Source organism: Myotis myotis, unplaced genomic scaffold (assembly GCF_014108235.1).
Source record: "Myotis myotis isolate mMyoMyo1 unplaced genomic scaffold, mMyoMyo1.p scaffold_m19_p_15, whole genome shotgun sequence".
Taxonomy (NCBI): Eukaryota; Metazoa; Chordata; class Mammalia; order Chiroptera; family Vespertilionidae; genus Myotis; species Myotis myotis.
The window spans coordinates 4,487,314-4,507,511 of NW_023416319.1; the positions used below are offsets into that span (position 1 = coordinate 4,487,314).

A 20,198-nucleotide genomic window follows, 5' to 3' on the forward strand; every position below is an offset into this window, starting at 1 on the left:
ACTTGTTCGCCAATCTGAGCATCTCTCTGCTGTAACTCATATATTAAATACCTTTGATATTTAATATAATTGCTAATCTATTTGGATTTAGCTGTGGGATCCTTTTTGTGCTTTCTATGCGCTCCACTGTGTCTTTGCTTATTTTTCTCTCCTCCTCTGCTTTTCTTTAGATACTTTAAAAAAATAATTATTTCCCTGCCAGTGGCTTGAAAGTTGAACACTATTTCTATTGTTTATTTCTGTTTGGGATAGGTTGTGTTTTTTGAAAATACAGGTCAATTTTTTAAAGTAATTCTGAAGAAGTTGTTAGCAGCTACTTTTTCAAATATTGCTATTTCCCTACTTTCTCCCCCTCTAGAGTGCCAATAAAAATAGGCCTGGTCTTCTCACTGCGATCTATTGGTCTCCTAACCTCCTTACATCTTCCATCTTTTATCTCTGTCCCCCCTGCTGCATTATGGACCATTTCTTCAGCTGTACCTTTCACATCCCCATTTTTTTTTTCTCCAGCTGTATTTAACGTTTGTTTTTTTTAACTGTTCTAGTGTTTAATGTTCAGTAAATATATTTTCATTATTTCTAAAAATTATTTTATTCTTTTTCAAATTTGCCTGCCTTTTTAAAAATGCATTTGACCCTATTTTGTATTTTCAGTTCTTTTATTTCTCAAGATTTTTTTTTATTTTTATTTTTTTTATTTTTTATTTTTTTTAAATATATTTTATTGATTTTTTACAGAGAGGAAGGGAGAGAGATAGAGAGTTAGAAACATCGATGAGAGAGAAACATCGATCAGCTGCCTCCTGCACATCTCCTACTGGGGATGTGCCCGCAACCCAGGTACATGCCCTTGACCGGAATCGAACCTGGGACCCTTCAGTCCGCAAGCCGACGCTCTATCCACTGTATTTCTCAAGATTTTAAACACAAGTATTTCTTCTGTAAAACCTCTAATCTCACTTTCTAAAGATTGTTGAGTCGGCTGCTCCTGCTGAATTTCGTTTCCTGCTTGTATATTCTGTAGCGTTGGCTGTGAGTTCACATCTGGGTGGCTTTGTGTGGAGCCCTGTGCAGTGAGCGGTTGGAGGGCCACACTCCTCTGGAAGGCGCGTGGGCTGCTCCTGTCAGGGGCCTAGGGCCGCTTGCTTGCTGAGCCACACAGTAAATCACAACCCAGCCCTCCGCGTAGGTCCACCGTGAATGCAGCCCCCAGACCTGGGCTGAAGCCAACAGGACAGCCTGCCGTGGGCCTTTGCTGCGTGGATTTTCTTTCCGGCCCAGCTTCCCCCTGGAAGTAAAACCTTTTGGGAATCCAGCTTCCGGCAATGGCTTCAGTCCCAGCATCTTCTGACCTCCCAGGACCACTGGAAGCAGCTCTTGGCAGCTGAGACAGCAAAGCAGCCTGGCACCTCCGTTCAGGTTTCGGCTTCAGGCGCACGTCCATTTGGGTCGAAAGATGTCTGTCTGTGCACCTGTGTATCCAGCCAGACTTTCCAATAGTCACCCCCAAGCACCTGGCCCATCACTGCCTCCATCTCACTCCCCCACCCTCAGGTTCCCTTCCCCCTCCTCATCACTCCTGTTTCCTGTTAAGGTATTTTGCTTGTTTGTTTGTTTTTTGGTTAATCCTCACCCGAGGATATCTTTCCATTGATTTTTATTTTTTTTAAGTATATTTTTATTGATTTTAGAGAGGAAGAGAGAGAGATAGAGAGATAGAAACATCAACGATGAGAGAGAATCATTGATTGGCTGCCTCCTGCACGCCCCCTACTAGGCATGTCCCCTTGGCTGGAATCAAACCTGGGACCCTTCAGTCCGCAGGCCGACGCTCTTGTCCACTGAGTCAAACCAGCTAGGGCTCCATTGATTTTTTAGAGAGAGTGGAAGGGAAGGGGCGAGACAGAGAGAAACATCAAGGTGAGAGAGACACATCAATTGGTTGCCGAGCAGGGCCAGGGATCCAGCCTGCAACCGAGGTACATGCCCTTGACCAGTATCACACCCAGGACCCTTCAGTCTGAGGGCCAACGCTCTATCCACTGCTCAGTGGATAGGCCAGGGCTAAGGTATTTTTATTATGGAAAGTTTCAAACACACACAAAAGCACACAAACTCATGTGTGTTAGGATGGATGTGGGGATGGTTGCCCTAACCCGACAATGCCTACCCCTCTCACTCGCAGCAGGATGGGACTTGTCCCAGATCATGGGACTCATGAGGGAGGGGAGTCAGAGGGGACGGCCTCTTCCCGGAGCTTTCTGTTCATTTCAAAATGGGGCCGTGGGCCTCTGCTCCACGGCCTGGGCCTTCCCACCAGTGGACCTGCTAGGCCAGGGACCCAGCACGCAAGGGTGATGTGTTGGCTCCAAGTAAACCCATGAAGAGCTGGTCCCCACCACAGGCCCTCTGGCTGCAGGGTTCACTCAGCACCTGGCAGCCCCTGGCCCTGCAAACCCAGCTGCCTGGTTTGTATCTGCATAACCGCTGGGTGAGGGGCTTCCAGGATGTCCCCATGTCTGTGCCACCAGGACCAAGGGCCCAGAGCTTCCCCAGACTCTGTCCCTGGGGCCAGGTGGGTCTACCAGATCCACAGTGGAGAGGGCCCACAAGGTGCTCACCTGCAGCCTTGCGCCTCACTAAGCCATGGATTCGCACCCACCCTGAAGCCTGTGAGTTATGCCCCAGCCACCCTACCCTTGGAGCAAAGAGCAGTGACGCCTTTCCCTGACGTCACCCCTGCCCCCCTCCCAGCTGGCCTGCTTCCCTCCCTTCCTTCCTGGATGCCTGCAGGCATAATCCTCCTGGGACCCCCATCAGCCTCTGCAGAACAGATGAGGAAACTGAGGCAGGGCCCAGAGGGACACAGATGGCCAGTCCCTTGGGTGTGTTAATGTAAAAAAACTATTGAAACCTGTAAAGAATTTTTGTGAGTTTATTTGAGCCAAACTGTCGACATATGCCGGGAAGCAGAACCTCAACGAATTGAGATAGTGCTCTGGAGAATGGCAGGGTTACATCCGTATTTATACATGAAATTCATTGGTGACAGATTTAAGGAGGTGGGATTAAGCAAAGCGGGGAAACCTCTGTGATAGGATAAAAAGTAAAATGATGGACACATACTTAGGTGGGTGCAGGAACAATTAACATGATGATGAAGGAATTTGTGGTATCTGTCCTGGGACCCAGCACACCTGGTTGTGCCCCAGGGGCTCCATAAAAAGGGAAGTCATAAGTTACCCAGACATCCCAAGGGTATGTTATCTTAGATGCAAAAAGACAGATAGGCTCAGTTACGGTAAAGGTTGACCTTATCAGTGAAGATATCGGCTTAGGCTGCCCACCATAACTGCTTTTAGTTAAGGTTTAATTTCAGACCATCCTTTGTAGTTACTTTAGATCTCTGAGTCTGCAAAACTGCCATGCAGGCCTCCCCTGAGCTTGTCAGGTCAGCATGTGGCCCCTTTCATCCACAGGTGACTCAGCAGAATTGGTGAAGAGGCCAGTTACAAGCTGTGGATGGGTTTGGGGGAGCCATTAGGAGGGGCATGGGTTCCAGGCTGCTTGCTGCCTGGCCTTGGACCCCAGAGTATGGCTGTTTGGGGAGGGTCACCCAGAATCTTCCCTTGTTGGATGCAGCCAGCCCTGGGGACACAGAGGGTGACTCTCACTCTGATCCTGGCTGGACGTGCTCCGCTGAACCCAACCAGGAGCTCCCGGCTCCCAGTGGCCCTTCCTGTGCCTGCCTCCAGCTGGAGGGACTCGAGCTCTGGTGCCCTGGGAACGCCCAGCATCAGCTGCTGGCAGATTCTGAGAGCTCCTGGCCACTTTGCCTCAGATTCCCTGGGGCTGAGGCAGACTTTTGTCTTCTCCCAGACTCCTCCCCTTCCCAGATGGCCCCTCCCATTGCCCACTTTCTCTTTCATTTCCCACTCTTAGCTCCAGCAGAGAGGTTTCTGGAAAGCGCAAGAAGCGCAAACTTCCTTCTGTCTGGGACAGCTCTGCGGGAGGGCCCCTGGCTGCCCACTAGCTCTCTGAGGACTGAAGTGACAGGTGGGCAGTGCTGCCGCCTGAGAGCCTGAGACATTTCCGTGCCTGATTTGGTGAGATTCCTGTGTGGAGGGCTGTGGGGGGCGGAGGGCTGGGACATGGGTGAGACGAATGGCAAAGGGAGGGCTTTCCGACCATGTCCCTCAGAGCCTTGCTCACGTGATGTTCACCTGCCACCTCTTGGAAGGGACAGGGCATGTGGGCTCGCTGGGCAGAAAGGGTGGGCCTGGAAGCCTCTTGCAAAGACTCCTGCTGTGCTGTGCTGTGCTGTGCTGTGCTGTGCTGTGCTGTGCTGTGCTGAGTGGGCTAAGGCAGTGGTCGGCAAATGGCTGCTCGCGAGCCACGTGCGGCTCTTTGGCCCCTTGAGTGTGGCTCTTCCACAAAATTCAAGGTGCGGGCGCACAGGTACAGTGCGATTGAAACTTCGTGGCCCATGCGCAGAAGTCGGTTTTCAGCTTGGGTGAGTCTATTTTGAAGAAGTGGCATTAGAAGAAGTGGGGGGTGAACATATAGAGAGGATGAACGAAAGGGGATAGACGAAACGAGTATACAAGATGAGTGTGGATGGGAGAGTTGGAAAGGGTCGACCTCAGAGACTGTACCTCAATCAGATTGAGGACATTTTTAGCAAAGGCCAGCTTAGGAGTACCCTAAAAAAGTGAATAACAATGTACCTACCTATATAGTTTAAGTTTAAAAAATTTAGCTCTCAAAAGAAATTTCAATCCTTGTACTGTTGATATTTGGCTCTGTTGACTAATGAGTTTGCCGACCACTGGGCTAAGGAATGAGTCCCTTCCTCATCCCATACAGGAGCCTTCCTCCTGGCGGCCAGGTAGAACAGGTGGGGCTCAGGGACCCTGGGGAAGTGGGGAATGGGCAGATGGGCTTCCTCCTCCTTTGCTTCCCAGAGGGGCCGGTGAGAGGGTATGGGGCCCTTACAGGGCCGGCTGAGCATTCCTCATGACTCCATGCTGCTGGCCTAAGTGGGGAAGGTTCTCAGCTGGGGACCACCAGGCAGAGTGAGGTCATCGCCGGGTTGTGCCTGCGGAGCTGGCTCTGAAGCCAGGACCACTGGCTGGGTCCACTGAGCAAGCCCCCAGCGGTGAGTCCTGGGGAGACAGCAGACAGACCCCAACTAAGGCAGTTCAAGCTCAGCCCTCGGCTCACAGGGTTTGAGCTGCAGAATCTCTATTCGAGGGTCTTGAGCTGTGTAGAGAAAGTTCTAGTGCTTTCTGGAAGGTGTGACTGCTCCTCCCAGAGCAAGTGCTGTAGAGGAGGTCCCGTCTCGGTCTGTGTGGGCTCCTCAACAGCCACAGACAGGGTGGCTTATGCAACAACATTCATTTCTCAGTTAGAGGCTGGAGGGCTGAGCTCCGGGGGCCCACATGGGCGGGTTCTGGCAAGGCCCACCTCCTGGCTCCTGGCTGTGTCCTCACAGGGAGGCGGGTAAGAGAGCTCCCTGGGGCCTCTTTTACAGGGGCACTAACCCCATTCTGAGGGCCCCACCCCGGGATCTAATAAACTTCCAGAGGCCTACCTCCTACCACCATCGGGAGTTAGGATTTCAACATACAAACTTGGTGGGGGACACAAACATTCAGTCTATAGCAACCTCCCAGGACCTCATGAGCCACATCGGAGGAAAAAGAAAGGACTGGAAAGTGTGGCTTCTGTGTGCCCCACCCCTTTCAAAGTCAAATGTCTTGTGGACATGAGTGAAGACACCAGGTGAGAACAGCGGAGGCTTGGGGCTGGGGCCAGCGTTAGGGCATCACAGGTATTGTTTGTGGCTTCCCAGGCTGCTTGCTGCAGGCTGTGGACCTGGTTCCACCTTTATGGATGGTTGGCCTTGTCTTTCTGCATAATGAGTCTGCCCTGATCTCTTGCAGCCAGGGGTGGTTTTCTCTGTGGGAGAACAAAAGCAGCTCAGGGGCAGCGCCTATGGATTCCAGTTCCATGGATTCCAGTTCCGAGGAGAAAGGTGCAGCCATGGCCATCCCCCCGCTGAAGCCCAGCGAGAAGTTCCACCTGTTTGTCAGTTACAGCAGCATGGATGCCACGTGGACACATGGGCTCATCGGCCGCCTGGAAGCCGACCACGCGGGGCTGCGGGTCTGCCTGCACGAGCGGGACTTCACCCCAGGCAGGAACATCCTGGAGAACATGGCTGAGTGCATCCATCAGAGCCAGAAGGTGCTGCTGGTGCTGAGCCAGGACTTTGTGCAGAGCAGGTGGTGCCTCCTCGAGGCCGACCTGTCACTCTTTGGCTACTGCCTGGAGAGGAAGCCGGTCATCCCTGTCCTGCTGCGGCCCTGCCAGGTCCCGCTGCACCTCAGCCACCTGACCTACCTGGAGGCCATGGACAGCCGTTTCTACAGCAAGGTGGTGCGGCTCCTGTGCACACCCAGCCACTGCATGGCGCGATCCCTGCCCGGCCCGCGCCCGGTCCCTTCTTTCTACAGCGGGAAGACCCTCCTGACCCTGAACTGTGTCAACAGGGACAGGCTGCCCTCTTGGAAGGTGGGGACCTTCAGCACCCTGAGCGTCCCAGACCCCTTGAAGGAGGTGTTGCCGGACCCCGAGGTGTACAAGCACGCTGTGGGCATCCTGAATGGGGTACAGTCCCCCAGGTCCTGCCTCCGGTATCTGGGTTGCAGGATCCTGCTCAGCATCTTCCTCCTTCTTCTCTTCTTGTTGTTGATCTTGCTCTTCGTGGTTTTCGGGCTCGAGCTCATAAAACCGGGTCTGCGGTTCCTGCTAATCACCACCAATGTGTTCTGCTGCCTCCTCAGCATAGTCTTAGCAGTTAACACTCTGTGCTGGTTCAGAAGGTTTTCTAGGAGGAAGATGCAGGAGCTGGGCCTCAGGGTGGGGGAGGCCAACCTGCTGCTGGCGCCACACTCGGTGCTGATGGGCTGCCAGACCCTGAACCAGCTGACCTTCGTGTTCGTGCAGCTGGAGGACTGCAGGCAGACCTTCCTCCAGGCCCCCGAGGGCGAGGCCCTGTTCCGGGAGGCCCTGCTGCAGTTCTCCTGTGCCTACGCGTGCTGCCTGGTACAGGCAGACTTCCCCCACTGCGTGGACACTGCGACCGCCCGGGGCCACCTGGAGCCCGGCCTGTGTTTCTGCCAGTACGTCTCTGTGCAGCTGGAGAGAGGTTAACCCCATGTGGCGGTGGGAGGGCCTGTGGAAGGGCCTTGTGTGGACATCCAGCCGCCCCGTGGCCGGTGCTGTGGACGTGGCCGCCGTGAGGCCTGGCTGGCGCGCTGCCTCTCACCTCTGGTTAGTTGTGCCAAGCAGGGCAGCCTGCACTGCCTGCTCTGAGGCCAGAGGTGACTGCTCTGTCCCGACAGACTGGGGAGGGGGACTTTGGTCAAACTACCTGAGAGACCCTTAGGGCTGGCCTGCACCTCTCTAGATGTCCAGGGGCCAGAGCAGAATGCAGCTCCTCCAGGCACCTGCCCCTCGTTCTGGGACACGGAGATGAGAACAGGTCAATCCCTAGGGACTTGGAAACACACACACACACACACACACACACACACACACACACACACTGCGCTCCAGCCTTCAGTGCTGAGAGCTTGCAGGGTGCTTGCCACAGCCATCGTTGGCTGGAAATGGGAGACCTCGGTTGTACTGGGCACGGTCAGATTTGCGTCTGTGGCCGTTGATTCCAGACCGGTGAGCCCTTTCTGCTCTGCATGGCCCCAGGTCCTGAAATAAAGACCCCAGCCTGTCTTCATCCTCCCTTCTGGGGAGGGTGTGCGGGGGCTGCAGCAGCACCTCCCAGAACCGTGGCCAAGCATGGCGGTGCAGCCTCCTCATCCTCGCTGCTGCTGCCAGTCATCCCACAGGAACAGGGCAGCATCCCCGGGAGGTAACTAGGAACTGGTTCTGGACGTTGGGGACAAAGCAGGGAGCAGCAGCAGGCTGAGCCCTCCCTGAGCTGCGCCCCCCGGAGAGTGAGATCCCCACACCTTACGCTTCACACCTCTCCCCAAGACCCCTCTCTGTTCTGGCCCAAGCACAGGCAGGACCTTGGAGGTGATGGTTGGCCCCAGGGTAACATGGGCAGGCTACCCTCTGTGAAAGAGCAGTTGGCAGGTGATGACCTGCCAGACTTAAAGTCTGGTGCTGGGCAGATTCCCTGGCAACCTGCGGAGCCTTGGGCGGGCCCTGGCCAGATGCTACGCTGGTGAGAGTAGCTCATTGGTTCTGTGGTTTCGCTGCCTGCTTGGCCCTAAACTGACCCTCACCCCCTCCCACAGGCCCAGGCCCAGGCCCAGGCAGTAGCTGCAGAGTCACAAATGTAGTTCCTCGTTTAACGTCCCACTGCCCTGGGAGTGACCTTCCTGTAGGATTGGGCATGTGGACTCTCAGCGTGACACCGACATGCGACCTGCCCAGTCCCACAGGCTCCTGCAGTTCTAGGGGGTGCTGAGCACTGTGGCACAGGCCTGGAGTCACCTCATGAACCGGCCTCCTTCAGATCACCCCCTCCAGAGTCCCAGGCTCCTCTTTCTTCCTGCAGCTCCTTCCCAGGCGCCTGGCAGGGGAGCCTGCTCTGTGACCTGACAAGCTGACGTGTGTCTCTGGGACAGCAACCTCGGTGAGGGGCTGTGATGACTGACCTGAGAGGGGCTCCACCTCCTGGATCCCATCCCTGTGTCCCCAGGCCCGGCTCTAGTGAGTGTTTGCCTGATGAAGAAGGGAATGTAACCTTGAAATGGCCTTGAGGACATGGGCATCTGAGGGTTACGCTTGTGATTTACTGAGAAGGGCTGGAGGATGTGACAGGAAGTGGGAAGCAGAGCGGGAGGCGGCCAGGGGAGGTCAGCTTGTAGAGGACCAACAGGTTGCACACAGTCTGAGCCATTAAAGGATGACCCCGAGGCCCTGGTTCCCCCTGTGCCACTGTCCCCAGCATGGTCTCTCTCTTAGGCTCCAGGTCTCTTCTCAGATGAATACATGGAATCTCACATTTTCCTTGAAATCGTTCCCATCATCATCATCGGGGCCCTCGCCAGGGAGCCCATGGACCTGGCACACACTGTATGTGTAAGAATTATGTTTGACTTTTGGCATTTTATCTGACACGATTAAAGCCTCACCAGCTGTTATACCTTCTTCAAGAGACTCCTTTGGGCTGTGAGCTGGACTCAAGGTCCCGGATACCACACCACGCACCTCACCGATGAGACCCACAGTCAGCAAATTGCGTGTCTCAGTGTTGACTCCTCTGAGGGCCACACCTGGGACAGGACTGTGGGCAGGTGGCTGACCTGGCTTGGGGTCCTGTGGGGCCATGTCATCCGGGTCACTCCTGCAGGCCAGCTGACAGAAGCCAGCTCGGGGTTCTACTCCAGGGCGCCTGACTTGTGAGTTTTTAGAAGAGGTTTCTGTTAAATATGAGCGTGAACAAATGTAAAGGATGCCTGGAGGCTGCAGGGACCCCTGGGTTTCAAACTGGAGCCTGACTCTGATTGCAGGGGGCTTGGCAGGGCTCCCCACCCCACCCCCCCACTGCAAACTCTGACCCTGGTCACACTCAGGTCCGGCAGAGCGCCAGCAGGGACACTGCCTGCCCTCCGGAGAGACACTAGGGTGTCATGCCACCGGTGACGGGTGACACGCACCAGAAAGGCATCGAGCTCTGCTCTCTGCCTCCGGCGAGGCTCACCAGAAGTCATGGGAGCCTTGCAAATGCATGTTTGCTACTGAAAACCTGTGAAACTCTTAAGAGGATGTGGCATCCACGACTTGTTTTAACTTGAATTTTGTCTCAGGGATCTTGGGGTTTGGTTTTAGGATGCGAGAGAGCATTTCAGTTTAAGATCTGATGAGACGGCGAGTTGCGTGCACAGCCGCAGAGGTTTTGTAAGATAGGTTCGGCGGTCTGCAAATTGCAGGGTCAGAGCACTCAGGAAGATCAGGTCTGAGCATTTATGATGAACATTTAAAATACTAGGGAATCTAATCGATCAAGCTTGTCAAGACTGTAATGTCTTAAAACTGTTAGAGAAATTGATTCTATCGAGTATCTGAGTTAGAAGATTCATTCAGAGTAAGTAAAGACATACACGGACACAAAGGTTACTAGATTTATAAAGGAGCTTTTAAACTGAGCTTTAAAACTTGAGAAAAGCTGTTTTTAAATTTATATTTATAAATTTTTATAATTGTATAAATTAAAAAAATTTAATGCAGCAACAATACTTCTAGGAACTTGACCCTGAAGATAAATCTCCAAGAATAAAAAATATATATGTGGCCCCAGCCAGGTCGGTCAGTTGGCTGGAGTGTTGTCCTGTACACCGAAAGGCTTTGGATTCGATTCCCGGTCAGGGCACATACCTAGATGACGGGTTTGATCCCTGGTGGAGCCGGTATGGGAGGCTACTAATGGATGTTTCTCTCATCAATGTATCTCTCTCACATCGATGGTTTTCTCTCTCCCCCTTCCTCTACCTCTGGAACCAATGGGAAAATACCCTCAAGTGAGCATTTTTTAAAAAGTATAAATTACTCATTGAAGCATTGTTTGTATTGCAAAATATTGTAAACAACCTAAAGGCCAAGTGCAGGAGTTTATGTTAATGAGATAACTCAAGATGGGGCAGATAGCATCTGGATCGGGGCTCAGGGAGGGCTGGTCTCCAGAAGACCAATGCATGAGAACATAGGCACCTCTCTTTGGGGAGAGGGCTGGATACTGGGTTATGAAAGCTCTTGAGCAAGGAGATTTGGATGCCAAAGAGGGCACAGCAGCACTTCCAGGGATGCAAACCCTAAAACACAGCTTCTCCAGCTGATTGTGACGGTGTATCACACAAGTCAAGGTCAGCCTACAGAGTGTCTGCTCACTTCAGACCTGCCCAGGTCATGACAGCCTGAGCTGTCCCAGATGGAAGGGTAAGAACACAACATGGGTCTTGGGTTGGATCCTGGGTCAGGTGTGTGTGTGTGTGTGTGTGTGTGTGTGTGTGTTGGTTTTGGGGGGGGGGGGTGTTTGCTACAAAGAACATTATTGAGACGATTAACAAACTATTAATAAGGTATGTAGATTAGATAATATGATTGTTTCAAAGCTAAATTCCTGATTTTGATAATTGCATGGAGTGATGTAAAAAAATATGCCCTTGTTTTAAGGAAATCCACATTGAGGTATTTAAGGGTAAAGAAGTAGTTGCCTCTCAACTGACTCAGAAAATACTTTGGATAAATGAAAGCTAGAGAAATGATACAGGCCAGATAGATAGAAGGGTAGATGAATGGGTTGATAGATAATGATGGATAGACTGAGGGATGGATGGATGGATGGATGGATGGATGAATAGATAGGAGTCCAGCGATTAAGGACACTGTGCATAGCCAAGCCTCTCCTGACCCCCCAGAACCACCCTCCTCCTCACACCCCAAGTTTGTTCCCACTCCACTACCCACATGGCCTCCGTTGTGCCACGGTTTCCCTCACGGCCCACTTCCTGGGCACTACCCACTGTTCCTAGGCTGCCCAGACCCACCCCCCTTGCCACCCAGGCCTGGAGGCTCCCTTGGGTGCAGGTGAAGTTATTGTACTGTAGCCGCCCAGAGAGACCACAAGGCCCTGTGTACAGGTGGCTTTGACCCCCAGGCCCACCGCGCAGGTCCCAGCCTACCGTCCCACCTAGTTCTTCGGGGTCCTTCCGCTGGTGGGGACATGGGGGGGAGGGGCTCAGCCACATGGGGTTGGGGACAGGAGAAGGGCGGAGCGACCGAGGATGCTCAGGGTAGCCAGGAGGCCAGGTGGGTGTGAATCTTTATTTAGAGAAAAGCGACAGAGCTGGAGGCTCCTGGCGGCAGGCGGCAGCGGGGGTCCTGGGAACAGGGGCACGACCACGTGGTGGGACAGCATCTGGCGGGGCGGTCACGGGTGCCGCGGGTGGGGGCGCTGCGGAGAAGGGCGGAGGGATGAGACCACCCATTTCCGTGGGGACCCCCCCTCTCCCGCCACGGGTTCACCTGCCCCGCCCTGGTCCCCCTGCCCCCCCCCCCCCCCCGCGGGCACGCAGACGCTGTCACAGCAGCCGCATGTGGGGGGCGGGGGGCAGCACCCCAGGGTAAGGCTGGCAGGCGGAGTGGGTCCCGCATGGGGTGGGGGTGCAGGGAGGAGGTCCCTGGCTCTGAGTGGTGGCCGGGCCAGAGTCCCCGTCCAGCGGCTCACCTACTGGGCTTCGTGGCTTCGGGCACGTCACTGCGGGGCCGGGGCCGGGGGCGGGACGCTCCCCTCCGCCTTCAGCGCCGCCTCCTTCTCGTCGCCCGCCGCCAGCTTCCCGGGGGCCTCGGTGGTCGCCGGGCCCGCCTGGGTGGACGCCTTGGGCGCCTCCTTGAAGGCGGGATGGATCTTCCTCCAGACAACGGGGGGCTCGGTGCCTTGCTTGCGGCTCAGCGGGTAGGCCCCCATGGCCGCCAGGATGCTGCGGTGGCGCTCGGGGCCCATCTCCGCGTAGTACATCTCCAGGGACAGCGGGGTGCACATCTTGTGCTGCTGCAGGGGGCAGGAGGGGGCGGGCGCGGCGGGTCAGGGGGCGGGGCTGCCTGGGCTCCGGTGTGCTCACGGGGGTGAGCTCCCCTGTATGACACCGACCACGGAGCACGAAGCGGCAGCCACATTGTGCGCCACAGGCGGGGAGGGCCGGGACCGCTAGGCCTTCCTGTCCTTCTGCTCTGGAGCAGCTCAGTAATCCTGCGCACAATCGCCCGAGATACGTGTGTTTCTGCCCTAATTTCCAGCCACCCAAGTTGGCCTCCAATTCAGAAGCGGGGGCTCCATGGAGCGTCAACCCCTCTCAGAAGGGGGGTGGTGGCCCCTGCCTGGAGTGAAGGGGAGGGGCTCCGCGAGCACACCCCAGCCCACCCCCGCCCAGAGCACATGGAGGGAATCCCAGCGAGTGAGGGACAGGGAACCCCTGGGAATGCAGACAGGCCTCCCAGGCTCCAGCAACGCTGGGGTCAGGGTGAAAGTAGATTTCACTCCTGGAAAATTAGAGGCGTTAGGAAAATACACTAAAAAGGCTAAAAACCCTTACTAAAGTTAAGAGAGAGAAAAGAGGAGGGAGGAAATATTTGCCAACTGTGGGAGAAGGTTAATGTCATATCACATAGAAGGCCCCGCACAGGTCAGCGCGGGAGAGAGCAGCACCTCTGGTGCAGAGCAGATGCTGACCCAGGAGGGCTGCCTGGCCAGCTCACCTCTGTCCCTGCACCTCCTCCCTGAGGTTTACGTAGTTCTTACTCACAGGACCACAACGTCTCTTGCTAAGACACCTTTTCCTTGAATCTTTCAAAAGAGGATTTGAATGTTTTCTGGGAAGGTAACTGGAGCACAAGGTGCTAGGAGATCCTAAACCCACAGGAGCAGGACACGCCCTGGGCTCCCCCCGGGGGCACCCGTCCCCATGCTTCCCCTGGACCCCCAGGGCCCCTCCCTGGTACTCTGCCTGGGGACCCCCTCCCCACTCTGGGCCCAGCTTGCCTGCCTTACCCGAACCAGGAAGCCATCCGGGCAGGTGAACTGGTCGTACCAGAGGGCCTTGTACATGATCAGGAGGCAGCCCATGAGCGCCATGACGAAGGCCAGCATACGTGCTGGGGGCATCTGTGGGTGAGGGAGAGGAGAGGAACCCATGGGCGGGGGGGGGGGGGGGGGGCACGGAACCCAGCCCGGGCTCCTGGGACAGTCCTCATGATGGGGCTGCGAACCCAGCTGAGCCCCCCAACCGACCCTGCTAGCCCGTGGGGGCGAGGCTTTCCTTCTCAGAAACAATAGGGGGAAGGGGCAGGTTTTACTATGGAAACATGAAAGGCTTTAGAAATAGTACAGGGAAAAGGAGAGAAATCATTATTCGTAAAATTAATAATGCTAAAAAAAGGGTGGGAGAAAATATTTGCCAGAGTCCCTAGCAGGAAGAGCGACTGTCTATAGTATGTATAAAACCAACAAGCCCGGCCGGCGTGGCTCAGTGGTTGAACGTCAACCTATGAGCCAGGAGGTCACGGTTTGATTCCTGGTGGGGGCACATGCCCAGGGTGCAGGCTCGATCCTCAGTGTGGGGTTTGCAGGAGGCAGCCGATCAATGATTCTCTCATTGATGCTTCTCTCTCTCTCTCTCCTTCTTCCTTCCTCTCTAAATTCAATTAAAAATATTTTTTTAAAAAGAAAGGAAAGCAACGAGTCACTCAGGAGGAGACAAATGACCTGCAGGGAAGGCGGCTGCACGCATTGCCCACAGTGGCTGTCACCCACTGTGCAGCCGGAGGGAGGCTTTGGGTCCCACTGGCCACAGGTCAGTCTGGCGTTGCTCAGCCTCAAGTCCCTCAGCACCCCCACCCCTAAGCACCCAGCCTTCGTTCCCACCCCACCGTGCCTCTGAATGGGCGCTTCCTTGTCCAACTTCCCTGACAGCAGCAGCCTGAGAAAGGGGGCCCAGCCCCGCTGGCCCAGCCCTGGGTGCTCAGGGCCTGTGGCTGCCTCAGCACCTTGATCCTAATCTGACTCTCCACGGGACTGACCCCCCCAGAAGCACTGGGTGGCAAGGGTTCAGTTACCCCGCGTCCTTCCTCTGGGTTGGTGGAGGCCAGCTTCTGGGCCTCTATGTCTGGGAACTTCTTCAGCTGTTCTGTGGAGGGCAGTCCATATTCCGTCTGTGTCTTGATGACCACCTGTGCAGAGAGATGACCCCAGAGGACCCTGAGCTGGGAGGGCTAGGAAGGGATGGGGCAGGGGCTCAGCGGCCCAGCAGTGGTGTGGGTCCTGGTCATCTGCCAGGACTGTCCAGTGCCTGGGCTCCAGTGACTACAAGCTGAGGCCAGGGGAAAGTGGGTGCTGCAAGTCTGCTGGGTCCATGGCAGCCATGAGGCCTGGCCAGACCATGGACGGAGCCCTCTGGCTGCCTGCAGCTCTGAGGGTCCCACCTCTTCCCACCAGGCGCTTCCCCTTCAGTGGCCCCACAGCTTGCCTCCCCTTCCACGGAGTCACCCTGATTCCTCTTCTGGGTCCCAAAGGACTGAGGGCCCTTCCATAGAGGGCACAGGCAGGTGCGGTCCCGTGCTCTGTGTGTTCCTAGGAGCAAGGACTGGGCCTTCCCAAGGTGTCCACTGAGAACTGGGCCCAGAACCAAAGTAGATGCAATGGAAGCCCAGATCGCTGGAGAACTGCCCTCAGCCAATGCCTGGGGTGGGGGTGGGGGGCTGTCCTCATGGTCCCCAGCCAATAGCTGACAGATATGGGCACAGATGGCCACCTTGCCCCCAGTTAGGACAACTCTTGGTGTCACTCATACTCCGGAGTTCACATGGGATCAGGCAGGGCTACGCTGAGCTCTGCTTCTCACAGATTCCCACTGAAACCTCCCTTTCCACCAGCCACTGTCCCCAGGACCCCATCTCTGGCTTGATCCAAGACACAGTGTGCCCAGCAGGTCAGGGTGGGAATTTTGCTTGCTGAGTCCACGCCTGGCAGCACTATGGGCTGGGTGCTGTCTTCTAATGGTGCGTGAATCTTCAGTCACTTGTGGCCAAGTTACCCTGTTTACAGATGAGGACAGGGTGGCTCTGGGGGATGAGGGAGCTGATTGCATGTGGCCCTGGGTTCCTACCCAGCTGGCCCTTCCTCTGCCTGCCCTCCTGCACGTTGGAGGAGGCCATATCTAAATAAATCTCTCTCTGCACCCCTATGTTCCCAGTGCAGGCTGAGAAGGATCCCTCACTGGCCCAGGTCACTCACCTGGTCAGAGAATGGTGGCTGGAGCTGGCTGACATCCAGGGGGCTGATCAGGGGGACGCTGTCCATGGTAACCCCATCCTGGTACCCGAGGTCTCTGCCGAACTTCCCGAAGCTGAAGCCCAGCTTCACCATGGTGGATGGTGGTCCTTGTCCTGTCCAGAGGCAGACACAGGGTCACTGCACACTGGCCACCTAGCAGATGTCCACCCAGCAGGCCCTGGACAGAGAGGGTTCAGAGAGGACTGGCCCCAATGCTCCTTATACCAGAGCTGGGGTGGGCTGTGACTGGCCAGGCCAAACTCCCTTCCTGGCCCCTGGGCTCCCTCGGGGCCCCACAACCGTGCAGGGATGGCACCTCAGACCAGTGACTGTCCAGACACACAAGGGCAACAGAGTCTTCCACTGGCTCACCTGCTAGAGGACAGTCTAAAGGCAGTGACTCCAATCAACAGAAAACAATCTCCGATAGAAGCCTGAGGGTAGGCTTGCCAGACTTAGCAAATACAGGACACCGGTTAAATCTGAATTTCAGACAAAAAGGATTCTCCTTCTCTTTCTCCTTCCTCTCCTCCTCCTCCTCCTCCTCCTCCTCTTCCACCTTTAGTATAAGTACACCCCATGCAATATAGGATATACTGATTCTAAAAAGTTATTTGTTGTCTATTTGAAATTCAAATTTAACTGGGCATCCTGTGTTTTAACTGGCAACCCTCCTAAAGATGCAAGAAGTAACAAGATCTACAGAAGAGGACGTCGGTGAACGCTAGCTGGGAGGACAGAGTAGCAGTGGTGTACACAGGGCTGGGCCACCTGGAAAGCGGGCATCCCTGACAAGAGGAGAGAGTCAGGAGGATGAGTGGGAGATGGAGACAAAAGGCCCTTTGCCATGAGCTCTGTAAATCATGGTGCTAGAGGACTTAGCCACACTGTGGGGCAGGGAAAAGGAAGAAGAGGAGAGGCCTGGACAAGAGAAGGTCAAGCACACATTACTCACAGGCAAACCATCTCTTGTGAATAGAAAACCCAAGAGAATCTACAGGTAAATTATGAAGATTGAAAAGTGAGTTCAGTGTGGCTCAGTGATTGAGTGTAGACCTCATGAACCAAGAAGTCTTTGGTTCAATTCCCAGTTAGGGCACATGCCTGGGTTGTGGGCTCAGTCTTCAGCAGGGGGAGTGCAGGAGGCAGCCGATGGATGTAACATCTATGTTTCTATCTCTCCCTTTCTCTCTAAAATCACTATAAACATATTTTTAAAAAGAGCTCAGCAAGCTGATGGACTTAAGGTATTCAGAAATCAATTATATTTCTATATATCAGTGACAAAAAATTAGAAAATGCTTTTTTTTGAAAGATTCCTTCAACAGTATCAGAAATAGCAACTGCTCAGGAATAGGCCTAACAAGAGGTGAGAAGGACCTCCATGTAGAAAACCATCACCACTCCCAAACACTCTCCCTGTAACAGCCCCACCAGCGCCGGTACCCGCCAGGGCCTCAGGTGACCACTGCCTCATGCCCTGGCGGGTTCCGGTGTGGGCAGGCTGGGTGGGAACAGAGGAGGAGGCCTGTCTAGGCAGAGAGGCAGATAGATGCCGAGCAAGGAGTCCAGGGCTGTGCGGAGCTTGTGTGGTGGGGGGGTGGGCAGTCAGGAACCGCCACTGTAATGCGGACTGGAAGCCGCAGGCTGGGCAGAGAGAGGCCGCCCCCATCGTGGACTCTAAGGCCCTTTCTTGGGGGTGTGCGCCTAGCCCAGGGCCCTTACGGATCCTCACAGCGCCCCCAACGCCCACCCCCAGGCTGGGGGCCGGGCGCTTCCCGAGGAGGGGCGGGGCCCGGCCGAGGCTTAGCCCTGGAGGGCGCGGGGCACCTGGGCACCTGGCCCAGGCGGGCGGGCGGGCGTTTGTCAGGCGGCCCCTGCAGAGGTCGTCGGCGCTCAGTGACGCAGAGGTGGTCGGGCAGCCATCAGAGTAAATATAAAGAGGCCCAGTGCGAGGAAGAAATAGAACCCCCGCCGCGAAGACCACTGGAGATGCAGATGAGGGGGCGGTGGGAGGTGGGGCGGCGAGTGCCCAGGGCTTGAGGGGAGGTGGGGGGGGCAGGGGTGCGCCACCCCGGAAGGAGACTGGAGGCCTTCACGTAGTGGACGCCCCACGTGGCTCAAAAACCCCGGCCTGCGGCTGAGAATTGAGCGCGGTCTGTGTCAGGTTGGCGACCGTGCCCGCTGGAAGGCCGAGGGTCCCCCCCCCCCCCTCCCGCGCCCATAAGAAGCTCCGCTTCTGGGGCCGGTCCCCTTTGAGCCAAACGTAAGGTCCAACGCAGCTTGACGTCCCCGTTACATCATCGCGGGTTTCCACAGCAACGAGACGAGCTTTTGATGCCTGGTCTTCAGGAGAAGCTATTTGGGGCCCTTTGGAGCTTTCGCGTCTGGTTCCAGGCCCCGTGCCCCGGGGCAGAATGCTGGGGGAGGGGCTGGCTGCGTGTAGGTACCCCCTCCCCCCCAACACCACGCCGTTCCTTCGCTGTCATGGGACCTACTGGGCGGGGGGGTGGGGGGCGCATTCACATGACGGACACAGAAGTCCATGGAACCGGGGGGGAGGGGGGGGATCGTTTCTATCCTCCCGCCCGCTCCGCTCCTTCTACACGCGCGGTAATCGTGTCTTCTCCGGGGGTCGCCTGCTCCCCACCCGCAGCTGGCTCCTGGGAGGATGGGGGGGGGGGGCGGTGCAGCCTCCTCTCCGAGGCTTGGGGAGGGGGTATAGGATGAGCGGCAAGTCTGTGCTGATGGGTGGATGGATGCGGGTGGCCACGGGCTCTTAGGTGAGAGCCCACGAAGCTCGGCTACAGGTCACGTCACCGACTCGCTTTCGCACCCCCCACCGGGATGCTGCGTCAGGAGGCGCGCGCCCCTGCGCACGGGCACCAGCCTCCGCGCGCCTCGGGCTGCAACTGCGTAGCGCAGGGGCCTGCGATCTTAGCTGGGACCCAGCAGCGCCCCCCACCCCCCGCCGCCCCCCGCCCAGCCGCCCTCCTGCCCCTCGCCCTGCAGGCCGAGCGTGGGGTTGGCTCCTGCTTCAAGGGCAGGTTGACTTTGGGCTAGCAGCCCAGCCCTGAGGGCCCAGGAGCGGGGAGGGGTACAGTGGGGTGGGGAGACCTAGGGCTGCACCCGGCCTTGGCTTCCCACGTCCCAGTCGGTCACTGTGGCCCGCACCCAGAGCTGCCGCGGCAGGTGGTTCCCGAGACTCCCCTCCCTGCTCCTGGCCCCACGCTGCCGGCCCACCCCCTCCCGAAGCCCGATGCGTTTCTCGGTGCTGGGGCGCGACGCTCCTTGGTCAACCCCTTACTCCCCTTTCCCTACCCCTTACCCCCTTACCCGCCCCCCCCCCCCCCAGACAGACTGGGGTCCTGGAACTGCCCACCCCCACCCCATCTCAGGATGGCCCCCCCCACTCCCATCTCAGGATGGCCGCAACCGCTGACTCAGATTTTCGGGGCTGGAGCCGGTCACGGGGAGGGGCTGCGGTCACCATGGCGGGGCTGATGTCCAGCCGTCCTAACCCACCCGAGCTTCCCCGCTCCGCTGAGGACGGGGGATGTGCGAGGCTAGACACCGCGGCCCTTCTGGACGGTCCAGGCCGAAGTTCGCCCCGCCGCCCCCCCAGTCCGGGTCAGCGCAGACCCCACAGGAGGACCCCGTCCGCCACGGGGCTCCCCTCCATACACTCCTCCTGCACACGCACCTGCACACCCGCACACCCCCGCCTACCGCCGCCCTCACCCCCACCCCAGGGCTCCATAGGGATAAATGTGGAAATGGCTCACAAGCGGCTCCAACGCGCTGCTGCGGCAGAATGCGGTCTCCGGAGGAGGATGCGGTTCCAGACGCTTCGCAGCCGCAGTCGGGGTGGGGCGGGGGAGGGGCCGAGCCCCAGACCGAGGCTGCTGTTGCTGGGGAGACGCAGGCTGGGGGAGGGGAGCCCGGAGCCTGCCCCCCACCCGGGCTGCACCGGGCACCACAGCCTCACACCCCCTCCGACGCGTGCGCGCACACACACCTCACGCAGGGCACAGCGCTCTGGCCAGCTGAGGCCTGACTGCTCCTGCACCTGGGCGCGGGCTCTCAGTCCTGGCTTCCGTCAGGCTCTCAGACTCTCCCTCCCGCCTGCCTTGGTCAACTGGGTTGAGGTCCAGCTGGGTTTGGCCCCCACCCACTCGGAGGAGGGCCTCCTTCTCCTGTTTCAGCGTCTGGAGCTCGGGGCAGTCCGCTTTCCTTGGGCAAACCAGTCACTCCTGGTCACTGTTGCCCCGGCACCTGCTCGGTGCTGGCAGAGAAGGCGCTCAGCAGGTGTTTGGTGAGTGTCATGGGAGACGTG

General features: G+C 56.8%; 2 protein-coding genes across 2 annotated transcripts; one reads left to right on the top strand and one right to left on the bottom strand.

Moving 5' to 3' along the window:
- The first annotated feature begins 3,804 nt into the window (after positions 1-3,804).
- LOC118669669 lies at positions 3,805-10,398 on the top strand. The gene is made up of 2 exons (XM_036335746.1): positions 3,805-4,106; positions 5,946-10,398. Exon 2 carries the CDS (start codon positions 5,998-6,000, stop codon positions 7,216-7,218), a length of 1,221 nt encoding a protein of 406 aa, XP_036191639.1. The 5' UTR covers positions 3,805-4,106; positions 5,946-5,997; the 3' UTR covers positions 7,219-10,398.
- Positions 10,399-12,289: 1,891 nt separating this feature from the next.
- CALY (calcyon neuron specific vesicular protein) lies at positions 12,290-19,789 on the bottom strand. The gene is made up of 5 exons (XM_036335747.1): positions 19,648-19,789; positions 15,824-15,975; positions 14,647-14,760; positions 13,583-13,696; positions 12,290-12,586 (listed from the first exon to the last, which is right to left on the bottom strand). The coding sequence occupies exons 2-5, from the start codon at positions 15,953-15,955 to the stop codon at positions 12,290-12,292; spliced, it is 657 nt and encodes a 218-aa protein (XP_036191640.1). The 5' UTR covers positions 15,956-15,975; positions 19,648-19,789.
- Between the last annotated feature and the right edge of the window lie 409 nt (positions 19,790-20,198).

Bases quoted from the DNA above. Each gene is read 5' to 3' on its own strand.
- LOC118669669 (XM_036335746.1), top strand. From the start codon at position 5,998: ATGGATTCCAGTTCCATGGATTCCAGTTCCGAGGAGAAAGGTGCAGCC.
- CALY (XM_036335747.1), bottom strand. From the start codon at position 15,955: ATGGTGAAGCTGGGCTTCAGCTTCGGGAAGTTCGGCAGAGACCTCGGG. The intron at 14,761-15,823 runs GTGAGTGACCTG...CTCTCTGCACAG, and splicing joins AGCCACCATTCTCTGACCAG to GTGGTCATCAAGACACAGAC. The intron at 13,697-14,646 runs GTAACTGAACCC...CCTCACCCACAG, and splicing joins ACCCAGAGGAAGGACGCGGG to ATGCCCCCAGCACGTATGCT.